The sequence below is a fragment of the Neurospora hispaniola genome, assembly GCF_033458365.1.
Source record: "Neurospora hispaniola strain FGSC 10403 chromosome Unknown B0T23scaffold_4, whole genome shotgun sequence".
NCBI classification, from domain to species: domain Eukaryota; kingdom Fungi; phylum Ascomycota; class Sordariomycetes; order Sordariales; family Sordariaceae; genus Neurospora; species Neurospora hispaniola.
Genome location: NW_026944409.1, coordinates 2560675 through 2578993, shown reverse-complemented (window position 1 = coordinate 2578993; position 18319 = coordinate 2560675). Strand labels below are relative to the sequence as shown.

General features: G+C 44.5%; 6 protein-coding genes and 1 non-coding gene across 7 annotated transcripts; 2 read left to right on the top strand and 5 right to left on the bottom strand.

Moving 5' to 3' along the window:
* Positions 1 to 5427: 5427 nt before the first annotated feature.
* Positions 5428 to 6824, bottom strand: B0T23DRAFT_442262 (uncharacterized protein; the record flags this gene model as incomplete). The annotated part of the gene is made up of 2 exons (XM_062840814.1): positions 5428 to 5782; positions 5966 to 6824. The coding sequence occupies 2 exons, from the start codon at positions 6822 to 6824 to the stop codon at positions 5490 to 5492; spliced, it is 1152 nt and encodes a 383-aa protein (XP_062693075.1). The 3' UTR covers positions 5428 to 5489.
* A 108-nt stretch (positions 6825 to 6932) lies between these two features.
* Positions 6933 to 7781, bottom strand: B0T23DRAFT_316172 (uncharacterized protein; the record flags this gene model as incomplete). Its single annotated transcript, XM_062834911.1, has 3 exons — positions 6933 to 7012; positions 7083 to 7280; positions 7721 to 7781. 3 exons carry the CDS (start codon positions 7779 to 7781, stop codon positions 6933 to 6935), a joined length of 339 nt encoding a protein of 112 aa, XP_062693074.1.
* Positions 7782 to 8206: 425 nt separating this feature from the next.
* Positions 8207 to 8543, bottom strand: B0T23DRAFT_404646 (uncharacterized protein; the record flags this gene model as incomplete). Its single annotated transcript, XM_062838922.1, has 2 exons — positions 8207 to 8229; positions 8288 to 8543. 2 exons carry the CDS (start codon positions 8541 to 8543, stop codon positions 8207 to 8209), a joined length of 279 nt encoding a protein of 92 aa, XP_062693073.1.
* A 170-nt stretch (positions 8544 to 8713) lies between these two features.
* B0T23DRAFT_146198 (putative methyltransferase-domain-containing protein) lies at positions 8714 to 10408 on the bottom strand. Its single transcript, XM_062832448.1, has one exon. It carries the CDS (start codon positions 10027 to 10029, stop codon positions 8884 to 8886), a length of 1146 nt encoding a protein of 381 aa, XP_062693072.1. The 5' UTR covers positions 10030 to 10408; the 3' UTR covers positions 8714 to 8883.
* Positions 10409 to 10828: 420 nt separating this feature from the next.
* Positions 10829 to 11518, top strand: B0T23DRAFT_315810 (cytidine deaminase-like protein; the record flags this gene model as incomplete). Its single annotated transcript, XM_062834883.1, has 1 exon — positions 10829 to 11518. The coding sequence occupies one exon, from the start codon at positions 10829 to 10831 to the stop codon at positions 11516 to 11518; it is 690 nt and encodes a 229-aa protein (XP_062693071.1).
* A 76-nt stretch (positions 11519 to 11594) lies between these two features.
* On the bottom strand, positions 11595 to 13668 carry B0T23DRAFT_146213 (uncharacterized protein). The gene has a single exon (XM_062832449.1). It carries the CDS (start codon positions 13568 to 13570, stop codon positions 11897 to 11899), a length of 1674 nt encoding a protein of 557 aa, XP_062693070.1. The 5' UTR covers positions 13571 to 13668; the 3' UTR covers positions 11595 to 11896.
* A 1964-nt stretch (positions 13669 to 15632) lies between these two features.
* On the top strand, positions 15633 to 15704 carry B0T23DRAFT_t203. Its single transcript has one exon. It is a non-coding gene; the product is annotated as a tRNA-Met (tRNA).
* The last annotated feature ends 2615 nt before the right edge of the window (positions 15705 to 18319 follow it).

Sequence of the window (18319 nt, the reverse complement as noted above, 5' to 3'; positions counted from 1 at the left end):
TTCTATTATATATAAGTACGAATAGTAGTCCAAGACAGGGGTACTCTTCGAATTCGGGAAGTTCGAATTCTTTAAATTTAAGTTCTTCGAACTTAAATTCTTCATTTTCTAATAGACCGTACTATAGGGGTGGAGGCCCGGCTATAAATATTATAGGAAATTCTATTACTAATATTAATAATTTTAGTAATTTAGAATTTACCCTTAGTCCTAATATAAAAACCGATTTATTATTTAGAAATATTATTAGAAGGGCTATTAGTATAATAATTAAATTTTTATTTAATTTAAAGTCCAATTTAAATAATAATAACCTTTTTATTAGTTAGTACAATTATTAACCCTAATAATATTAGCCTAATCTAACCTTTTATTCCTTAAAAGGAGGCTTTAGTATTATAATATCTATCCTAGCCCGCTTCTATTCCCTTACGCTTATAGGTTCTATAATTTCTAATTTTTTAAATAGAAGTTTCTTTATTCTAACTAACCTTAAACATTTAAAAATTCCTTCAAAATTTAATTCTAAAAATAATTTAATATTAAAAGGACGTAGAAGTTCCTAAAATTTTACTTTGTTATTTAATATCCAATTAATATTATTAACGGCGAGGTACTTACCTTCTAATAATATAATTACTCTAGAATCTACTAATATTATAGTTTTAAAAAAAGGTTCTATATTTTTATTTATATTAAAGTCACTTTCTCGGTCGTTTTCTAGGTCGCTTTCTAGGTCGGTTTCTAAAATTAGGTTGTTAGTAATTAAGAAAAGTAATAGGAATAGGTATAATAGAAGTTAAACGGGGTCGGTATTTAATTATAAAATATATTTATAATATAAATCTTTATAGAGTTCGGGCTTAGACCTATTCGTTAGGCAGATTCCGAGGCTATCTAAAAGGGAGAGTATTAATTTAATAAATATAAACGAGGATAGAAAGGATAATAGTTATAATAGTAATTTATTTAAAAAAAGTAGTAAAAATAGGAATAGGGAATTAATAACGATTAATAAGGATAATAATAAGAATAGGGATTAAAATATAAAGGGTTAGAATAATAAGTATAAAGGGGATAGCGATATTAAAATAGTAGATTCGATTTAAGTTCAATTCTATTCTAATAAGGTATTAGAGGATAGAATTAATATTTTTACTCGGGAATAATATATATATTTAGTGTTGGGGTAGGTATTAAATTAGGCTAGTCGATATTCCTTTTTATTTATATACGCCTTAAGTTATATTACTAATACATTTTTAGTAGGCTGGCAGCCTTTAGAGGGTTTTAGAAATACCTACCTAGTATTTAATTTATTGAAGGCTATTTTTTACCGCTAGGTTAAATATTAGAATTAATTATTTTCCAATTTTTTTTTACTTATATTTATATATTTCTATTCCCTAAACTTCTTTATACCCCCCTCCCTAGGGGTTATATATTTATAGAATCTAATTAAATTCCCCTCTTAATTCTAATTCCTTTTAACTTTACTAGATTTCCTCGTATACGTATTATACTAATACTACTTCTACTACTACCGTACCGTTGTTATATAAGGAAGTATACTTTTATTTTATACCTTTATTATTTTCCTATAGGGAATTATACCTTTATTGTTTTCCTATAGGGAATTATACCTTCCCTGTTTTCCTATAGGGAATTATACCTTTATTATTTTCCTATAGGGAATTATACCTTTATTGTTTTCCTATAGGGAATTATACTTTTATTATTTTCCTATAGGGAATCATACCTTTATTATTTTCCTATAGGGAATTATACCTTCCCTGTTTTCCTATAGGGAATTATATCTTTATTATTTTCCTATAGGGAATTATACTTTTATTATTTTCCTATAGGGAATCATACCTTAAATAAAAATATTATTGGAACTTTCGTTATAGGAAACATCTATTAGTGGTTTTATATATACGGATTTAGGTGGAAAATAAATAGGTAATATTTCTACTAAGGAAGTTATATTTTATTTATAATATGAATTATAAAATTCTATTTATATAAAAAACTTATTACTAAATATTATATAGCCCTCTATTAAATTATATAGTATCCTTGTTTATATAAAATTATATATATTAAATTTATCTTTTAGAAATAAAAATAAAGAAGAGAAAAAAAACCTAAGAAAAAGGATTTAAAAAGGGTAATTCGAATTAGTAGCCTCTCAAAAAAATAGTATATATAAATATTAATTATACTATAATACCGAATTTTGTATGTAAGCGATGTATAAGTCTATATAAAAGTCTGTGTAATAATATTAATAGAAAAAAAAAACTTGGACTATATAATAAATTAGCGAATAAATTTAAACCTCCTTAGATTTATTAGGGTTTTATCCGAAATTAATTAGTAAATTAACGGATTTTATTAAATATTTTACCCCTTTTTGCAAATAATAGGTATAGGACAATATAAATTATATAATTATATATATATTTATTAATATAAGAAGAATAACTTCAATCCTTTCTTTAAAAATCTTTTTTGTCTAATTATTCTTTATTTATTTAAATATTTATTATTTTACTACCGTTACCCTGCTGTTACTATAGGATCTATCGAGGGTAATTAACGATTTATTTTATAAAATAACGCTTATTTACCGTAAATTCACAACCTCTAACGTATATAAAAAATATTTAAATAATAATTAAAAACCCGCCAAACCCGAGGATAAGGGTAAACGTTAGGCCGTAGTACCCCCTTTAAAGGCCGATAAATATATAAATATAAAAATTAAATATTAATTTATCCTTAAATTATTTCTATTAATTTCCGTAGGGCGTATATATAATCGCCCTTAGTAAAATCTTCTACTATTAGAAGGAGTTTAAGCCGGATTGTTATAGTATAAATATTTAATATAATTTTAATATAAATAAGATTTGAAAATTATTAAAATTAATATAAAAGTTAATATTCAATTGTATTAAATTGTATTTACAACCTATAGCAATTTAATTAAATATTTAAAGAGTATTTACAATATCTTTAAGGAATATTTATTAAATATTTTAATTAAAAATATTAAAATTAAGGTTTATATAGCTACTATTAATATATAACTTAATCCTACAAAATCTTAATACAATTAAATTAATTATAAATAAATTTAGAATAGTATAAGGATTTAATAACTTCTATAACCTTAGGTTAGGCTATAACTATCCCTATCCTTAATAGGACTTTATACCCGGTTATTCCTAAAAAATGTAAGGTAATAGGTTTCAATGGAGAATTGGATTTAATTATTTAGGCTAGAAACGCCCTCCAAACCTATATATCGGACTCACCTTTAATCTAAAACAAATAGTAGGAAGATAAGTAAGAGATATAATAGGAGAAGTAGCTAGAGGATAAGTAGTAGGAGAATGAGTAGGAGAAATAGTAGGAGGATAAATAAGAAAAATAATCGGAGGATAAATAGTAGGAAAATAAATAGGAGAAATAGTAGGAGGATAAGTAGGAAAAGTAGCTAGAGGATGAGTAGTAGGAGGATAAGTAAGAAAAATAGTAGGAGAATAAATAATAGAAGAATAAGTAGGAGAAATAATAGAAGGATAAATAAGAGAAATAGCCGGAGGATAAATAATAGGAAGATAAATAGGAGAAATAATAAAAAGATAAGTAAGAGAAGTAATTAAAAAATAAATAGTAGGAGGATAAGTAGGAGAAATAGTTAAAGGATAAATAATAGGAAGATAAATAAGAGAAATAGTAGGAGGATAAATAAGAGAAATAATTAAAAGATAAATAGTAGGAGGATAAATAAGAGAAATAGTAGGAGGATAAATAAGAAAAATAGCCGGAGGATAAATAATAGGAGAATAAATAGGAAAAATAGTAGGAGGATAAATAGGAGAAGTAGCCGGAGGATAAATAGTAGGAAGATAAATAAGAAAAATAGTAGGAAAATAAATAAGAGAAATAGCCGGAAGATAAATAGTAGGAGGATAAATAGGAAATATAATAGGAAAAATAATAGGAAGATAAAGAAAATTCGGATTTAATAAATTTATAATTAGAATTTAAAGATGGAGGGGTATAAAGGAATTAATAAAATAATAAAGCGGAGAAAAAAGCGAATAGTCTAATATAAATACCCTTTTAGAAGAATAAGAATATAAATCTCTTAATTATACTTTTAATATATCCCTAATATATTATTAATAATTTTTAAATTAATATTCAACGAATAAAAAAAATATATAAGTAACGCTATAATATATATTCCTCTATTCTATTTATTTGTATACTATATAAAACGGTTAAATATAATTATAAATTTTTAAAGTATATTTTATAGAATTTATACTAATTATAAATTTATTATAGGCCCTCCCCTTATTTATTATAGTAATAACGGTAAAGGCCGGGACTATATTATTTAGGACGAATTCTGTTGTAATACGGGTAAGCCTATAGAGACTATAATTTCCTTATTTAAAATTTAAATTTAGTAATTATAATTAAAGTATTGGAATTAGTAATAGTAGGGATAGTTAAAATAAATTAAAGATAGTTCAAAGATAAATTAGATTACCCTTGGGTTATTTAATCCCCGGCTATATCTATAGCGCCCTATTAATATTAGGTCCTTCTATAGATAATTGTTTCTCTATAGGGAAAATCTTCTACGGGTAATTAAGGATCTTTCTCCGTAGGGAAACTTCTATATATATATTATTCCTTATATAAATAGAAGTATTAATAGTATTGAATTCGATTTCGTCCGTAATAATATTGCCGAAGTATTATATAAAAGGAGACTGTAAATAGTATACTTTAGCTTTATAAAGAGAAATAATCTTACTTAATATTACTATTAAAGTGACTCCGTACGAATACGTTTTGTAGTAACTGTGTTAACTTTTTATTTTGGTAGGTCGGACCAATTTTCTATGTAAATGTACGGACCACTGGGTCAGGAAGCTTTGGGTATGGGGTCGGGTCATCTGACACCTCGCCCGGGGGAAGGGGGGGGGGGTGTGGTGGTGGCCTTTGCGTCGCAAAGAAAAATCGACGCGACTGGACGGGACGCTGCGCTCTCCTTTTGACGTCGGCCGCGGTGAGGGAAGTGGGTCCATCCCAAGCTTCAGTGAACAATAGTTGGAGTGAGGCTCTCAATAAGGTACCACACCATTCACCTCTCACCTCATCACTGTCAGACCAGAAACAGAGCTTTTCAACTCAGTCGATTTGACCTCACTGTTCAATGGCTCGCTGGCAGCGAACCGAATGCTCGAATTCTGTTTGGAATCCGGGTTACAAATTACAATAACGGATCCGTACCGACCCCCCTCCCCCCTGCCGCTACCCGCCAAGTGACGCATTGCAGTAGCAACCAGCAGGACAACAACAAAGAGACCTTTCTGTGCGAGACGCGTTCTTTGTCCCCTTGACCATCGGTCATGAACTTGCAGCCGCTTGACTAGGCCATACAATAGCAGTGCGGGCATTCATGAGGTCGTCGTCCAATGTTCAGACGAAAAGGCAAAGGCATCTTCGCCCAGTCTGCGGTAGTCGCTCAGGTACCCCAGGATGTACCACACACCGCTGTCCCTGTCTGTTTCTGCAGATACGGGACTGACATGACGCTGCTTGGTGGTCTGCGTGTTCCCCTGAACCATGTTCGAAACGGCCTCTCTGCTGGGTGGTTCAGACCCTCCACACGCTGATTCCTCGTTTTGACAATGGTTCTTGGCAGCTCGACTTTCTTCAACCGGTGGTCCGAGCTCCATGCGGAACCGCCCTATGCTTCCTCGTCAGACTTCTGAAGCAAACGATGGCGGCGGAAGTTTCACTGCCATTGTCAGGCATATCACGAGAATCGATGTCTCACCTAACTTTACTTCATCATACAGCATTCAAGAGCACTTAACAGAGAACGGACAGTTTTCAAGAGTATGCATTTACCATTTCCTTTGCTTTCTACCACCGTTTCCACGGCCGCCTTTCCGACGACTTCCGCCATTACCAATGTCAGCAGCTGTCTCCTGCTCTTTCCTACGCCTTTCCAATTCCTTTTCCTCCTCTTCCCGCTCGAGCTGTGACTTGGTGTCTGCCACGATCCCTTGCAACGTCGGCCCAGGAATCCGCCACTTCTTCCTCTTCTTTTTGGTGTTCCGGCTAAAGAACGATGTTCCCTGCACCGAGATTCCCCTCAAATCCTCCCACACTGACACCAGCCACGGCTTCGCATCGCATCTGAGCCATTTTGTCCAGTTCCAAAACAAGATTTGAAACTTGGTGAGTCCCCCGGTTGGAGAAGCATGGGAGAAACATCGGTTCGCGAATGGATCGTAGTTCATCGAGGCGTACACGTTGATCCACAAGTCCCCAAGGATGATGAAAGGGGCTTTGGCGGCCAGCCACGCTATCGCCCTAATGCGGTGACAGATGCTCCAAGTAGCAGTGGCTTGCCACAGGAGCTGTGAGAAACCGAGAAAGAGAGAGTACCGGGCGCTCAAGGTCGGGATTCCAAGCCGAAGAAACGTGCTGGGGGTGCTGTATACGGGAATTAGACTGCCCAGCTCACTCCCCTCAAGCAGTTCCTCGTCGGCTTCTCCTGCACCCAGAGCATGGTCGACCACCGGAGGCGAAATAGTTGCAGTGGTGTAGCGTCTCGACACGTTATCCCGTATTGTCTGGCCGGTCCAGTGGATGTCGTTGTCGCGGCCAGCGACCATTCCGTCCCTTGTCCATCCGCTGACAATGCCGGCTCCTCCAAGTCCCACCACGTTCCCTGATATCGTTGGCCCGCTCAATGCCGATATGGATGGTGCTGTTATCATGGTTTTAAAGATAGTTGAAAAGAAACGAAAAGTTTGCGCTGAGCTGCCGATCTCTGTCTATCACCTCAGGACTACAGCGTCCCCAGTAGTGCGCGCTCTCGTCAAAGTTTAGTTCTTGGTGGTGAAATCGGTCTCGAGGTCCGTCGGCTTGAAGCCTCCATCGGCAGCCTTTTCGCAAGTGCATGCGTCTATTCAAAACATGCATGTTTAGTCACAAATGTTCTGTGTACATTATCTCTGGGGAAGAGGTGTGCTTACCAGCAGGACGAGTGCCGCAAGCGCAGGCGTTACCCGTGGGCTTCTGGTTCTCGGTCGAGGCACGATCACAGGTGCACTGTCCGGCAGGGCGAGCACGGCATGAGCAGCGAGGACCCTCGACAGCGTTCTCGGAGTTGGCCTTGTCGCAGGTGCAGTGCAGAGCAGACTGCTTGCCGCAAGAGCAAGTGGCTTGCTTGGCTGAAGTAGTGGTCCGTCAGTTGACTATCCAAGGAAAAGATAAGAAAAACAGAGCGGTTCGTGTTTAGGTGGATGAGTGTAATGCAAAGTCAAGAGATGGCATCCAAAAACGGGTCCCACGGGCTTGGTTGCAGGAACCAGAAGTGGGAGCAGTGGAGAAAGGCAAAAGATAAAAAAGGGCCGGCGCCGGATACTGGCGGCGTGGGTGACCTCTTTGCCAAAAGATGGAGCCTTCTCTCCGTCCCAAAAAGCAAGCAAGAATGGAAAAAAAGGATTTTCGTTGGGATCCGCCCGGTAGGGCAAAGATCGATGGGCCGAAAGATGGAGTGTGATGGAGCCGCGTCGTGGAGTCAAGTGGAGATCAGGGGCACAGGGGGAAACTGCGCTGGGGACTGAACCACCAGAGCTTTGAGAGAGCCTCAAGGAAGGGAACGACTTACCACAGATGCACTCAGCGCTCTTGCCGCAGCAAGTAGAGGCCTTCGCAACAGGAGCAGACATGTTTGAATAGGTAGTTTGGAAGTAGAGGTATGTGTTGATGTTTGTTGTTGTGGTGTTTGATGATGGAAGTTGCTTGGGTAGTTTGGCAACGGCGCGGATCGGTATTCCGAATTTGTTGGTATCCTTGACTCGTGGTATTGAAGTTGGTGAGTAGTGGTGGAAGATGAGCGTGAGCGTTGCTGAGCTTCTGATTGTTGTTGTTGGTGTAGAGGATCTTGTGACAAGAGGTGCAAGACTTCCCTACAGACGGAGGAAGCGAGTCTTATATCTGAAATCCTAAAGTCGGCTGATGTCACAGACGAACATGTCTTGGACATGCAACTGTTTGAACAACAACGATACTCTGGATGCAACAGTGGGGTTTCCGCTGTGTCAGGGCCCATCGACCACCCAAAATAGGAGGCCCTGTCGGAGCTGCAATGGGCTCAGTTGGGGCAGACGGACCGCACTTCAGGGTCATTCAGATCTGCCTTGCTTCTCATTGGTGGCTTTCGCAGAGGACGCACGGTACTGGCGAATCAGAGAATAGATATTTCTCAGCACATCGCTGGTTTTGCAGCCCCTGATCAGCCCACTTTTCGACAGGTGACAAGCTCTCACAACCGCCTCGACATCATTGGCTCCCAACACCACAATGATGACCATGATGACGATCCGTTTCCCCTGTTGGTGCTTGGTGCTTCTCTCAAAGACACAACTGCCATCACAGGCAGGCCCAGAAGGTTCGAGATATTGGTAAACAGCATGGTCGACATTGGTCATCCAGTTCCGTTTGACTGCAGTTTTGCCATGCGTGTCGGGCTTTCCACTACCAGCACACCTCAGCTACCTACTTCTACACCTGGATGCCAGCTCATCGTGAGAAGCGACCTCCTTGGCCAAGCAGTTGGAAATATCTGTTACGTTTGCCTCATGCTTTCCGCCCCGGACTAATCACACGTCCAAAGATGGCTTGCACAGATGTATGCAATGGATCTGCGCTTGTCTGGGGTGAATCGGATGCTCTTTGACAAAGTCGCCTACTGATGGAAAGGAGAAGCCATGGCAAAAGTCCGTCAGGAAATGGTGATGGCGTATTGCCCAAACAGCAAGCAGCCAATTTTTAGCTCTTCGAAAACAAGTAGACCTCTACAGTCTGCGCCTCGTCATTCAGCACAGGGAGCGGCAGCTTGACCTCCTCCTGTATCGACCATCCATCTTCTGACATGAGGTCAAAGAACACCTGCTCGTCAGAATGCCTCGGCTTTGTGGAAAGCAAGATCTTGGTCTTGGAAGGGCCGGAATGCTGAGCAGAATGAGCATGGACGGCGGAAAGAGTCTTGACCAACTCAGGCAGCAGGTCATTATACGTGCAGTCGCTGAGAATCACCAGGTCCCACGCCCGTGATGTTACCTCGGGCCCAAATATCCCATCCTTTCCGTCATTCCAGTCCAAGTTCTCGTACATCACAGTGCAGGCTGTCTGGTCTGCCGAGCGGGCAATGTTGGCCAGCGTCCGTTCTTCCGCGTCGGGGAGATCGGTCATGAGAAGGGTCGATTTCTCTGCCGTTGCTTGCGATGAAACGCCCAAGATGCGCGCAACACCAAGGCCCAAGATGCCCACACCGCAGCCTAACTCCATGATGTTCAGTGGTCCATCGTTTTGCTGCAGAATGTTTGCCAAAATGGGCAACGACGCCATGGTACTGGTGCTGTTGGCAGCCGTTTGGCCAAGGACCATGCTGGCAACAAAGGAGGCGGTGGTGAGGCCGCCATCCCATACATGACGGGCCATGCTCTCACCCATCTCCTCCTCCACCTGAAGTGTCGCGGTCCCGCCAGGCAAGCGCAAGCTCCGGAAGCAAATATGGCTAGTCGGACCAGGTGCGAGATCCGCAAAGACAGGAAGAATCAAGCCGGCTCCAGTGCCAGAACTGATGTCGTCGGTGGTGAGAGCCGCCAATTGTCGGTTGGTTGGCCTGACTTGGACCGTCTCGATTGGCTGTGGTGGGAGTTGAACATCGACCTTCAAGACCCGCATACCGGCCCTCCAGGTTGGAGGGTTCTTTGGCGTCAGGTTGATGGGCACCGGACCATTCTGTGGATTTGCTGGAGCGCCGGCTCCGATAATGGAAAACTGGATCGGCTCATGCGGACAAAGGAATTTGTCGCTCAGGTCGGTTGTTATGGTGAGAACAAGCTTCAGTGTTTTGAGCCCGGACCTCCCCTGCTCAACCACAGGTGGTCGACAAAATCGAATATAGTGCATGATGAAGACGTCCGTCCGCTATGGCGCAACGAAGGCATACGAGTCGTCGAGAAATTCGATATCGACGTGGATGTTGGAGTCGCTGACGGGGTAGGCAGGGGAGACAGGGCTAGAAGGAAATTTCCTGTCCCGGCAAGAGAACTCCCGGCAATGAAGCCCCAGCGCTGCTGCGGACTGCAGAGTCGACGGGAGTGCAGGGACGGGCGCCCGACGGGCTACACTCCGCAAAAACCCCACCAGTTAGCGGGTTAGGGTCCACTCATGCCGTTAAGGGACCTGACCCGACCTTAGGGTACCTGTGCTGGGGCAGGTTTCCGATCCCGGCCCTTGATAAGATAAGCAGTCCGGGCTGTGATAACGACGACATCAACTGGACACTCGCAATCCCTCCGTTCATCATTACGTTGATGTTGTGTTTCGTTAAATCAAGTCTGCGGCTGGTCTGCCAAAAACCGCAGTAACTTGCCGGGGGGGTGATAGACGCTTATCCCTGAAAATTTACATGTGCCTCGGGCATCTCGGCGCCATCCGATAGACAGGACAGCCGGGAATCGGTTCTCGCCGCGAGCTGAAAACTTACACCTCCCAGACACCCCACGAGATGATACATGTATAAAGAGGACTGAAGCAAAGCTTCCATGTTGAACTCATACATTATGATTAACTAGTTATTCCAGGAATCACTGGTTCCGTGTTCAAGTGATCTGTTCGTCCTTTCGGTCCTCAACTTCCAAAGGAACCTTCGAAGCCCTTCGAAATGGCATCCAGCATTTCAAGTCCTTCTCCCGAGGCACGCGCAATGACCAGCACCAAAGACCCCATAACCCTCCTCTTCACGATCCTCCGTCTGACTGAAGAGCGCATAATCCCCCTCACCCGCGCCGGCGTCTCCTCCGGCTCCAAGCTCTTCGGCGCTGCCATCCTTTCTCGCTCCTCTTTGAAGCCTCTAACCGTGTCTACCAACAACGAGCGCGAATCCCCTTTGCTTCATGGCGAAATCAACTGCATCCAGCAATATTTCGCCTTGCCTCCTGCCTCGTTTCCAGAACAAGAACAGGAAGAAGAAGAAGGCTACCGCATCCCCACCAAAGACACCATCTTCTTCGCCACCCACGAGCCCTGCTCGCTCTGCCTCTCGGGCATCACCTGGGCTGGCTTCAACGAGTTCTACTACCTGTTCACGTACGAGGACTCGCGCGACCTGTTTGCGATCCCGTACGACATTGAGATTCTCGAGGAGGTGTTCCGGGTCAAGGCTCCAGGGGATACCGAGGAGTTGTTGAAAGCCAGGCCGTTGTACAATCGACGGAATAAGTTCTTTGTGGGGAGGAGCTTGATCGAGTTGTTGGAAGAGGCGGCGCTCTCAGCGGAGGAAACGGACAAGTGGAAAAAGGAGATTGAGAGGGTTAAGGGGTTGTATAATGGGTTGAGTGAGACGTACCAAGAGGGGAAAAGAGGCGGGGTGGAGAGTGCTAGTGTTTGGAAGTGAGCTACCTAGCTGTCCCAGTTTCGAGTTTGGGCGTTCATGTCTCTGTTGTTGCTGTTTGCTGTGTGCCTCCTGGTATAACATCTGGTTGGTTTCGTCTTGTTCGCGAGAGGCTTGTTTCGTTGACCTTCATTATTGTGTTGTGCAATGAGCAAGAATACCCGAGCAATATGTCAAAGTTCTACAATGTTGGTCTGAGCTGGGGACTGGGAGAGAAAAAGCAGCCGATGTTGGTAGGCTGCTGCTGTATTAGGGCCTTGTCTGGTGGGTGATGATAGACTGGAGCCAGGCCTGTTCTCGACTGTCTTGTCCATGTCTTCGTAAGTTGGAAGAACAAGAACACCTGCAGTCAACTAATTCTCTCGAGTCCCTTTTCTCCGCTCAGAAGCTCGCAGTCCTGATCAACGGCCTCTCCGGCCTCGAAAAGTTGCGAACAGCTGTCGCCGCCTTCTGCGCCACCTCATCGGGCGAAAAGGCCGAAAGTCGCTTTTCTAGTCGATACTCGTCTTGCTCGTTTTGCTGCTTTTCGGAGCCACCAGTGCCAGGAGTGTCCGGCAGATCCCTCCTCACCTGCGGCTCGGGCGTGTTGCGTAGCACTGTCGGCTCGTAATCGTGCTCGCTGTTGCTAACCCCATCCTCCCACGAGAACTTTCGCGGACTCGAGAACAGAGGCTTGGGCTTCCACTCCTCTTGGTAGGACATCACCCGATTTGGACCAGGCGAAGACTTCGTTGGCGTACCTGTGAATCTGGTAAGGAAGCGACGGCGGCGCTCCTTCCGCGCGGCAGATTGGTCGCTGGCAAGCGGACTCGGGAGGTCTCTCGGTTCGAAGTCATTGCGTTCCACTTGAGACTTGTCGTCGATCCGAAGGGCATCCAGTCTAGCCGCGATCGTGCTCGGGCTACTACCTCTACTGGTGATGCTCAGAGGAAGAGGAATATACCGGGCCATGAGATCAGAGAGAGGTTGGTAGCCGCGTCTCCGCTCTTTCTTATCGGTGGGACTGGCATTTCGGCTACCGTCATCGCTTCTACGGTTCTCGGTGGTGATATCGTGCTCGGTTGACACGGGGTCTAGGTCCTCGAGGGACCAGGATGTGAGAAAGGCATTTTCGACGGCCCATTGAAGGGTTCGGCTCCTGAAGTGAGCGGCCATCTCTTCCTGTCTCCGCATGATGTCTGCTTCGAGTTCATCCTCATGGCCGAAGCAACCTCTGATCGACTCGTCCATGGAGGTATTCATGTTGTTCTCCTGCTCGATCGTCGACGAACTTGAGCTCTCAGTCGAGGATCTCTCCAAGTATTTATCATCCTTGGGTGGGACCGGCGGCAAAACAACCATATTCTCCTCGCAGACCCTCATTCCGACCAGGTTCAACGCCTCGTGAAGATCAATCTTCTTCATCAACCGCTGCTTCTCCAAGTCCTCCGTCCAACCTTCGTCGTAGTGCCCATCAAGTCCACTGATCAAGAAGTTAAGGAGGACATCGTCCGTGAGCTGGAGGCCACTAACGTCCAGCCGCGACCAAAGCGCATAGAAACTGTCCAAATAGTCGGAGAGCGTGCCGAAGTTAACGGCTTTCAGCATCAGCAGGTCAATCATTAGGTCGTCTTGGCTCTGGTGCGGATCGAGTGGAGGAGGTCGGCTGTACACTTCCTTGACAAGCTCGTACAGACCTTTTGCATCGTATGTCGGATCATTGAGCGAGATCCAAGGGTTTGACCGACACTCTTTCTCAAGAAACGACATTACGTCGGAGATGCTGCGACGGATGATCGTGTAGACTTTGATTCTGTTCTGCATGTGGTCCCATGATAGGTAGAGGGTGCCGTTGCGCGCGCTTCGTGGTGTTGAAGGGTCGCGGGCCTCACTATTGTCATCTAGATTATAGTGGCGCAGGTGAGCGAGGACGGCTACTTCCCAGAGCCGAAGGTTGTCGATGCCGGTGAGGAGGGGTACCTCGGGCAGGAGAGTGCTCTCCTGGTTGTTGTAATATTGGTATGATGGTCTGCGCTCTCCCCCCTCGGGTGGATGAGCTGGAGCGCCTACATCCATCTTCCTGGACTTTTGTGTTGGTGTGTTGGCTCACTTTGGGATTACCAACGGTTGTAGTTGGTGGTTGAGTGATGAGTCGCCGTCTCCCTTGAGATGGCTGGAGAAGGGCGGTGGAAAAGGTCAAACGAAATTGAGGAGTCGTGGAGGTGATTCAGCTTCCCAAGCAGCTTGTCTTGGGAGGGTCAGATAATCGTGATGGAGGAAACCAACCCACCTCAAGATCCCCACCGTGATCGTTTGCAAGCAGCAAGCGACGAGCAAGCTGTCGACTTTGCTGGGCACGTTGGGCAAAACCAACTGGTGAGCAGCAAAAAATTGGAGGTAAAAGGGCTTCACTTCCATTCACATAATTGGATAGGAAAGACAAGACGGAAGAAATGAGGCTAGATTTGTTATTGGAGTTGAGAACCCTGAATTCCACATGTTCGCGCATGAACGAGACAAGAACCTTGACTCGTTGGTGTGGATCGGATGAACCACATATCCGTGACCTCCGGGGAAGATATGACAAACTCTGTGGAAGCCTTGTTCTAGACAAAAACTGGAAACAGGTAAGACATGGAAGTAGCCCCAATTCGTTTTGCAGATCTTCGGAGTGTTGACGCTAAAGTGATGTGGAAGTGATATGGCGATGGCTTAGATCTTCCCCTTAACCATGTTGGCGGGTTAGGGTTAGAGGTGCAAGTAAGGGACAGGCGATAGCAACCTGAGGGATAACGACGAGATGAATGTTGCGAAACACAACATATATCGAAGAGAAACGCTGTCGTGACAGTTAAACAGCATCAAAGTCTTGCCTGTATACTTTTTTTGTGATTGCACTATTCCTTGGCGCAGTTGTTGAGGAGTGATGGACTTTTCCACTATCATAGTGGCACTTGGTGCCTTCCGCAGCGGGAAATTGCGAGTGGCAATATACCAAGTCAGACAGACAAGTGGAAGCGATGCCAGAAAACTATAACTGCTTTTGTTTACTGGAGGTAAACATAACTTGTCGGTCAGGGAATTAAAAGGCGTAGGTATAGGGTGTGATAAGTATGTAAGCTCAAGACCAATAAGTTGAAGGAGAGCATCTAACGAAGTCGAGCGTTTAATATTGAATTCCCGCCGTCTGTTATCGAAGGGCATTCAGAAGGTTGGTGGCGAATGAAGTCGGACTGAAGTCACAAATACGCATGAAAAGGAAGAATTACATCTACCCCTAGACTATATGTCAAGAACCACTTGGCGATCTCACTTTATCGATGTATTCCTTGGATGTTTTTGGGAGAGATGGCTGGTACCTTCTGTTGATAGAAGGGACATGGGATGCCTGGGGAGGGAAGGTACCTCTAGGTAGGAAGGGACGACTTCGAGATTGACATGAGAATTTGAGAGACTTCGAAGTGCAGACCGGACCCATCTCCAAATTCAAGGCCACTATATCAATGTGCTCATCGCCTTTATAAAACACGACTGGACTTGTATGAAAGATATAGTATGGGCCTGTTTTCCGAGAACGACGACCCATATAACGAAACGTCTTTGCTCACCACGGTTCTCACAGGCCTATATAAGCTGCTCTCAACATAAAAGGTTACGTACCTAGGCAGCCTGCAAGACTCAGAAAGAGGAGGATTCAGCAGGCAGCACGTAATATCATCTCAAGGGGATGAATGAGTACATTTTCGCTACGTTAGAACGGAAGAACATGGCGGAGAAAAGGGCTTTAAACGCTTGAAATATATATAACATGAAGAAAACTGTTCCGCGCATGCATAACAACATCTTTTCATACTTTCCGCAAATGACCCATTGTCTGCATGTGCGTCATGGTCGTCCACGCTCGCAGCCGTACTGGTTAATCCCCAACAAAGGCACCGACACAATAGCAAACCGTAAACAGACACAGGATTGCGTCAATCAACAAACTACTTATCTACATAGTGTGAGTCAAAGTCCAGCTGGGAATGCATTATTCTGGTTTCCATGCTGCGCCCTATCCTCAGATTCTGACCCCTTATACTCCACTCTTATCCACCTTATAAGCCCACAATCCATCTACCTTGTTCAACAATTCAAAAGCTGCATGGCGCAGCGGAAGCGCGCCGGGCTCATAACCCGGAGGTCACTCGATCGAAACGAGTTGCAGCTAATAAGCTTTTCTATTTTTGCTCTTTTAACTATTCTCTTCTTCTTCTTGTTACCTTATGTACCTACCTCTAGGTACGTTGATCTTTGTTTACTTTCTCTTCACCCCTTTTTCCATCTTCCTTTTTCTTCCTTCGCCTTCGTGCACGATGCTACCTCCAAACAATGTGCTAAAAAGCCAACGTTTTTGCTGATGTCCTATTTCCAAGCCATTGCTTACTTCATTTTCTCCCGCGTTTTGTTTTTGACTCAGTTTCATCGCTCAAGGTTCTGTTCGCGCAGCATCTGACTTCCTCTCGTCATCGCTGACAATTCGCTACGCACGAACAATACTTCGTAATGCTGTCCCGATCTTTCGATATTACCGAACACAACCTGACTTCACATGATCAATCGCTTTTTCTTCATTATTTGAACGTTGGTATCATCTCACGAGCACCTCGCTCTTCTCAAGGTACCTATTCGGCATTTGCTCCAAGACCCAATGATGGCGAAGCACATACTACCAGCACAATGACATAGCTTTTCCAACCCAATCTCACGCCTGACCCGAGTGACCTCCAGCCCAATGCCCCTCCGAGGTTGACACAAAGAGAGAAGCCTCATGACAGTTATGAAAGCTGAGGGTTCCATACAGTGTATTCCACTATCTCATAAGAAAATCCCGAAAGCAACTGCACACGCCCCCCCACCCCTGGTTGTGGTTGTAACCAATTTTGGTGATGTGCATTTGCGGGTTTTGCGCCGCTGAGGAAGATCACGAATCGCTTTCGGGCAGATGAGATCTCACGTGGTGTTATCTATCACATCTGGACTTTTGTCAGGGTTCCCCTCATGGCACAAACCAGCTGCCAACCCGGGAATGCCCAACGGTGACATCGTTGCATTATTTGAAAATGTATGATTCGGCTTCATCGTCATCCTCATCAATCTTCGAACTTGGAAACCGCCGGATCGCGGACTGGAGTCCAGATCTGGATGTCGATGGGAAGTTCGGCTCCAAAAATCAAAGCGGGCCCAATTGGGGCAGTGCTAAATCAGATCTTGATTTTAGCGCTAACTGGGCCCAAAGATAGGGCACCTGCACCGAGAAAGACCACAGAGGGGGCATATCGATGACACTAACTGATGTCTGTCTCACCTACCCCTCCGTAGCATCGATGAGGGGTATATCAGCCTCTAGTCCGATGTTAGCCCCTCCAACAGTTTGGAGTTTGGACAAACCTCCAAGGAGTTCGTCTCGACTCCCAGGGCACGGCTCCCGTCCCAAACCCCCAGGGTACCTACCGCGCCAACCGCGCGCGACCGGCGGCGCCATGCGATGCGCCATCCATCCATGCGATCACGGCACATTTCAGTGCATGACATCGCCTACCTAGATTAAAAAGGGCACTAGAAATCTCGTCAGGCGCTAGTTTATCATGTTTTCATGACGCTATAAAATCGATGTGGTGAGATCTCATGTTCGATCAAGCATATTCCAAGATGGGAATACTGTACTTCGTCTGATGCCACACATCTTGTGAGTGCTCAAAAGTCGTTTAGGTCGAATCTTTGTCGTTGGAGAGAAAGACTCCAAAAGATATCCAAATGGCAGTGGCAAGATCACATGTCACTTTATGGCAGAAATGACAATTCCAGACTGGACCTTCTCTGCGTGATGCCTCTCCAGACGCCTTTACTCTCTCTCCGCAACATTCGATGCTCACTTTGTAGCCAGGAACCAGAAGACAAGTTCCTACGAGAGGCATCAGAATCAGACCCGAACGGACGATCAACGGGTTGTGCATTTCTGGTCTAACGACACCCCCAACGACGTCACTCATCAGTACAGTCTCGACCCCATATTCATGCATCTCAGATCCTTGCGGCACTGGAGTTGCAAGGTTCCAAAAGCCACCCCCATTTCACATGCTTACATGTCCCAAAAGCAGAACATGCCACCACCTTTGAAATAAGCTCGTTCAAGGCTCCCAAGTTGAGACCTGAAAGCCGGCCGCCGTATTGGGAGATGGGGTCCAGAAGTTGGACGAACGCATGATGATGGCTTGAACTGAACCTGGCCGCTTTGAACCTGACCCGACCCGACTGGACCGAAACAAATTCCCAACCCAGCCATCCAAGCCACATTCAGGCAAAGACAGGTTAAAAGATCTAGTCTCATCGGAACCCGAAACCGAATCGGTAAACGGACGCCATAGAGTAGTAGGTACCGAGATCTGACAAGTACCTTATGAATAGGTACCTGCTAATGGGTAGAAATTGCGGGGAGAGGGCACGGTCAAGATGAGGTGTGGTTTGCGACATGGACTGGACCCTGTTTGTATATCTCGTGGATGTTCCGCCCATGGATGTTGTGCTGCATGCTTCATGCCGAACACCAAACTGCAATTCGGGTTTTATAAGACACCACCTTTACAGGTAGCTCAGGTACTCGCCTCTAGACGCGTAGAAGGCTTCGACGACCAACCTTAACAAACCCTCCAATTCCACCGCCAGACTGCAATGCGAATGTACAGATATCTTGGAACGTCCCAGACAAGAAAAGACATAGTAGACACAAGGCAGGAAGGGCTGTAAGGATATATCCCTAACTGCCCCGTCGTGCCCCGTCGTACC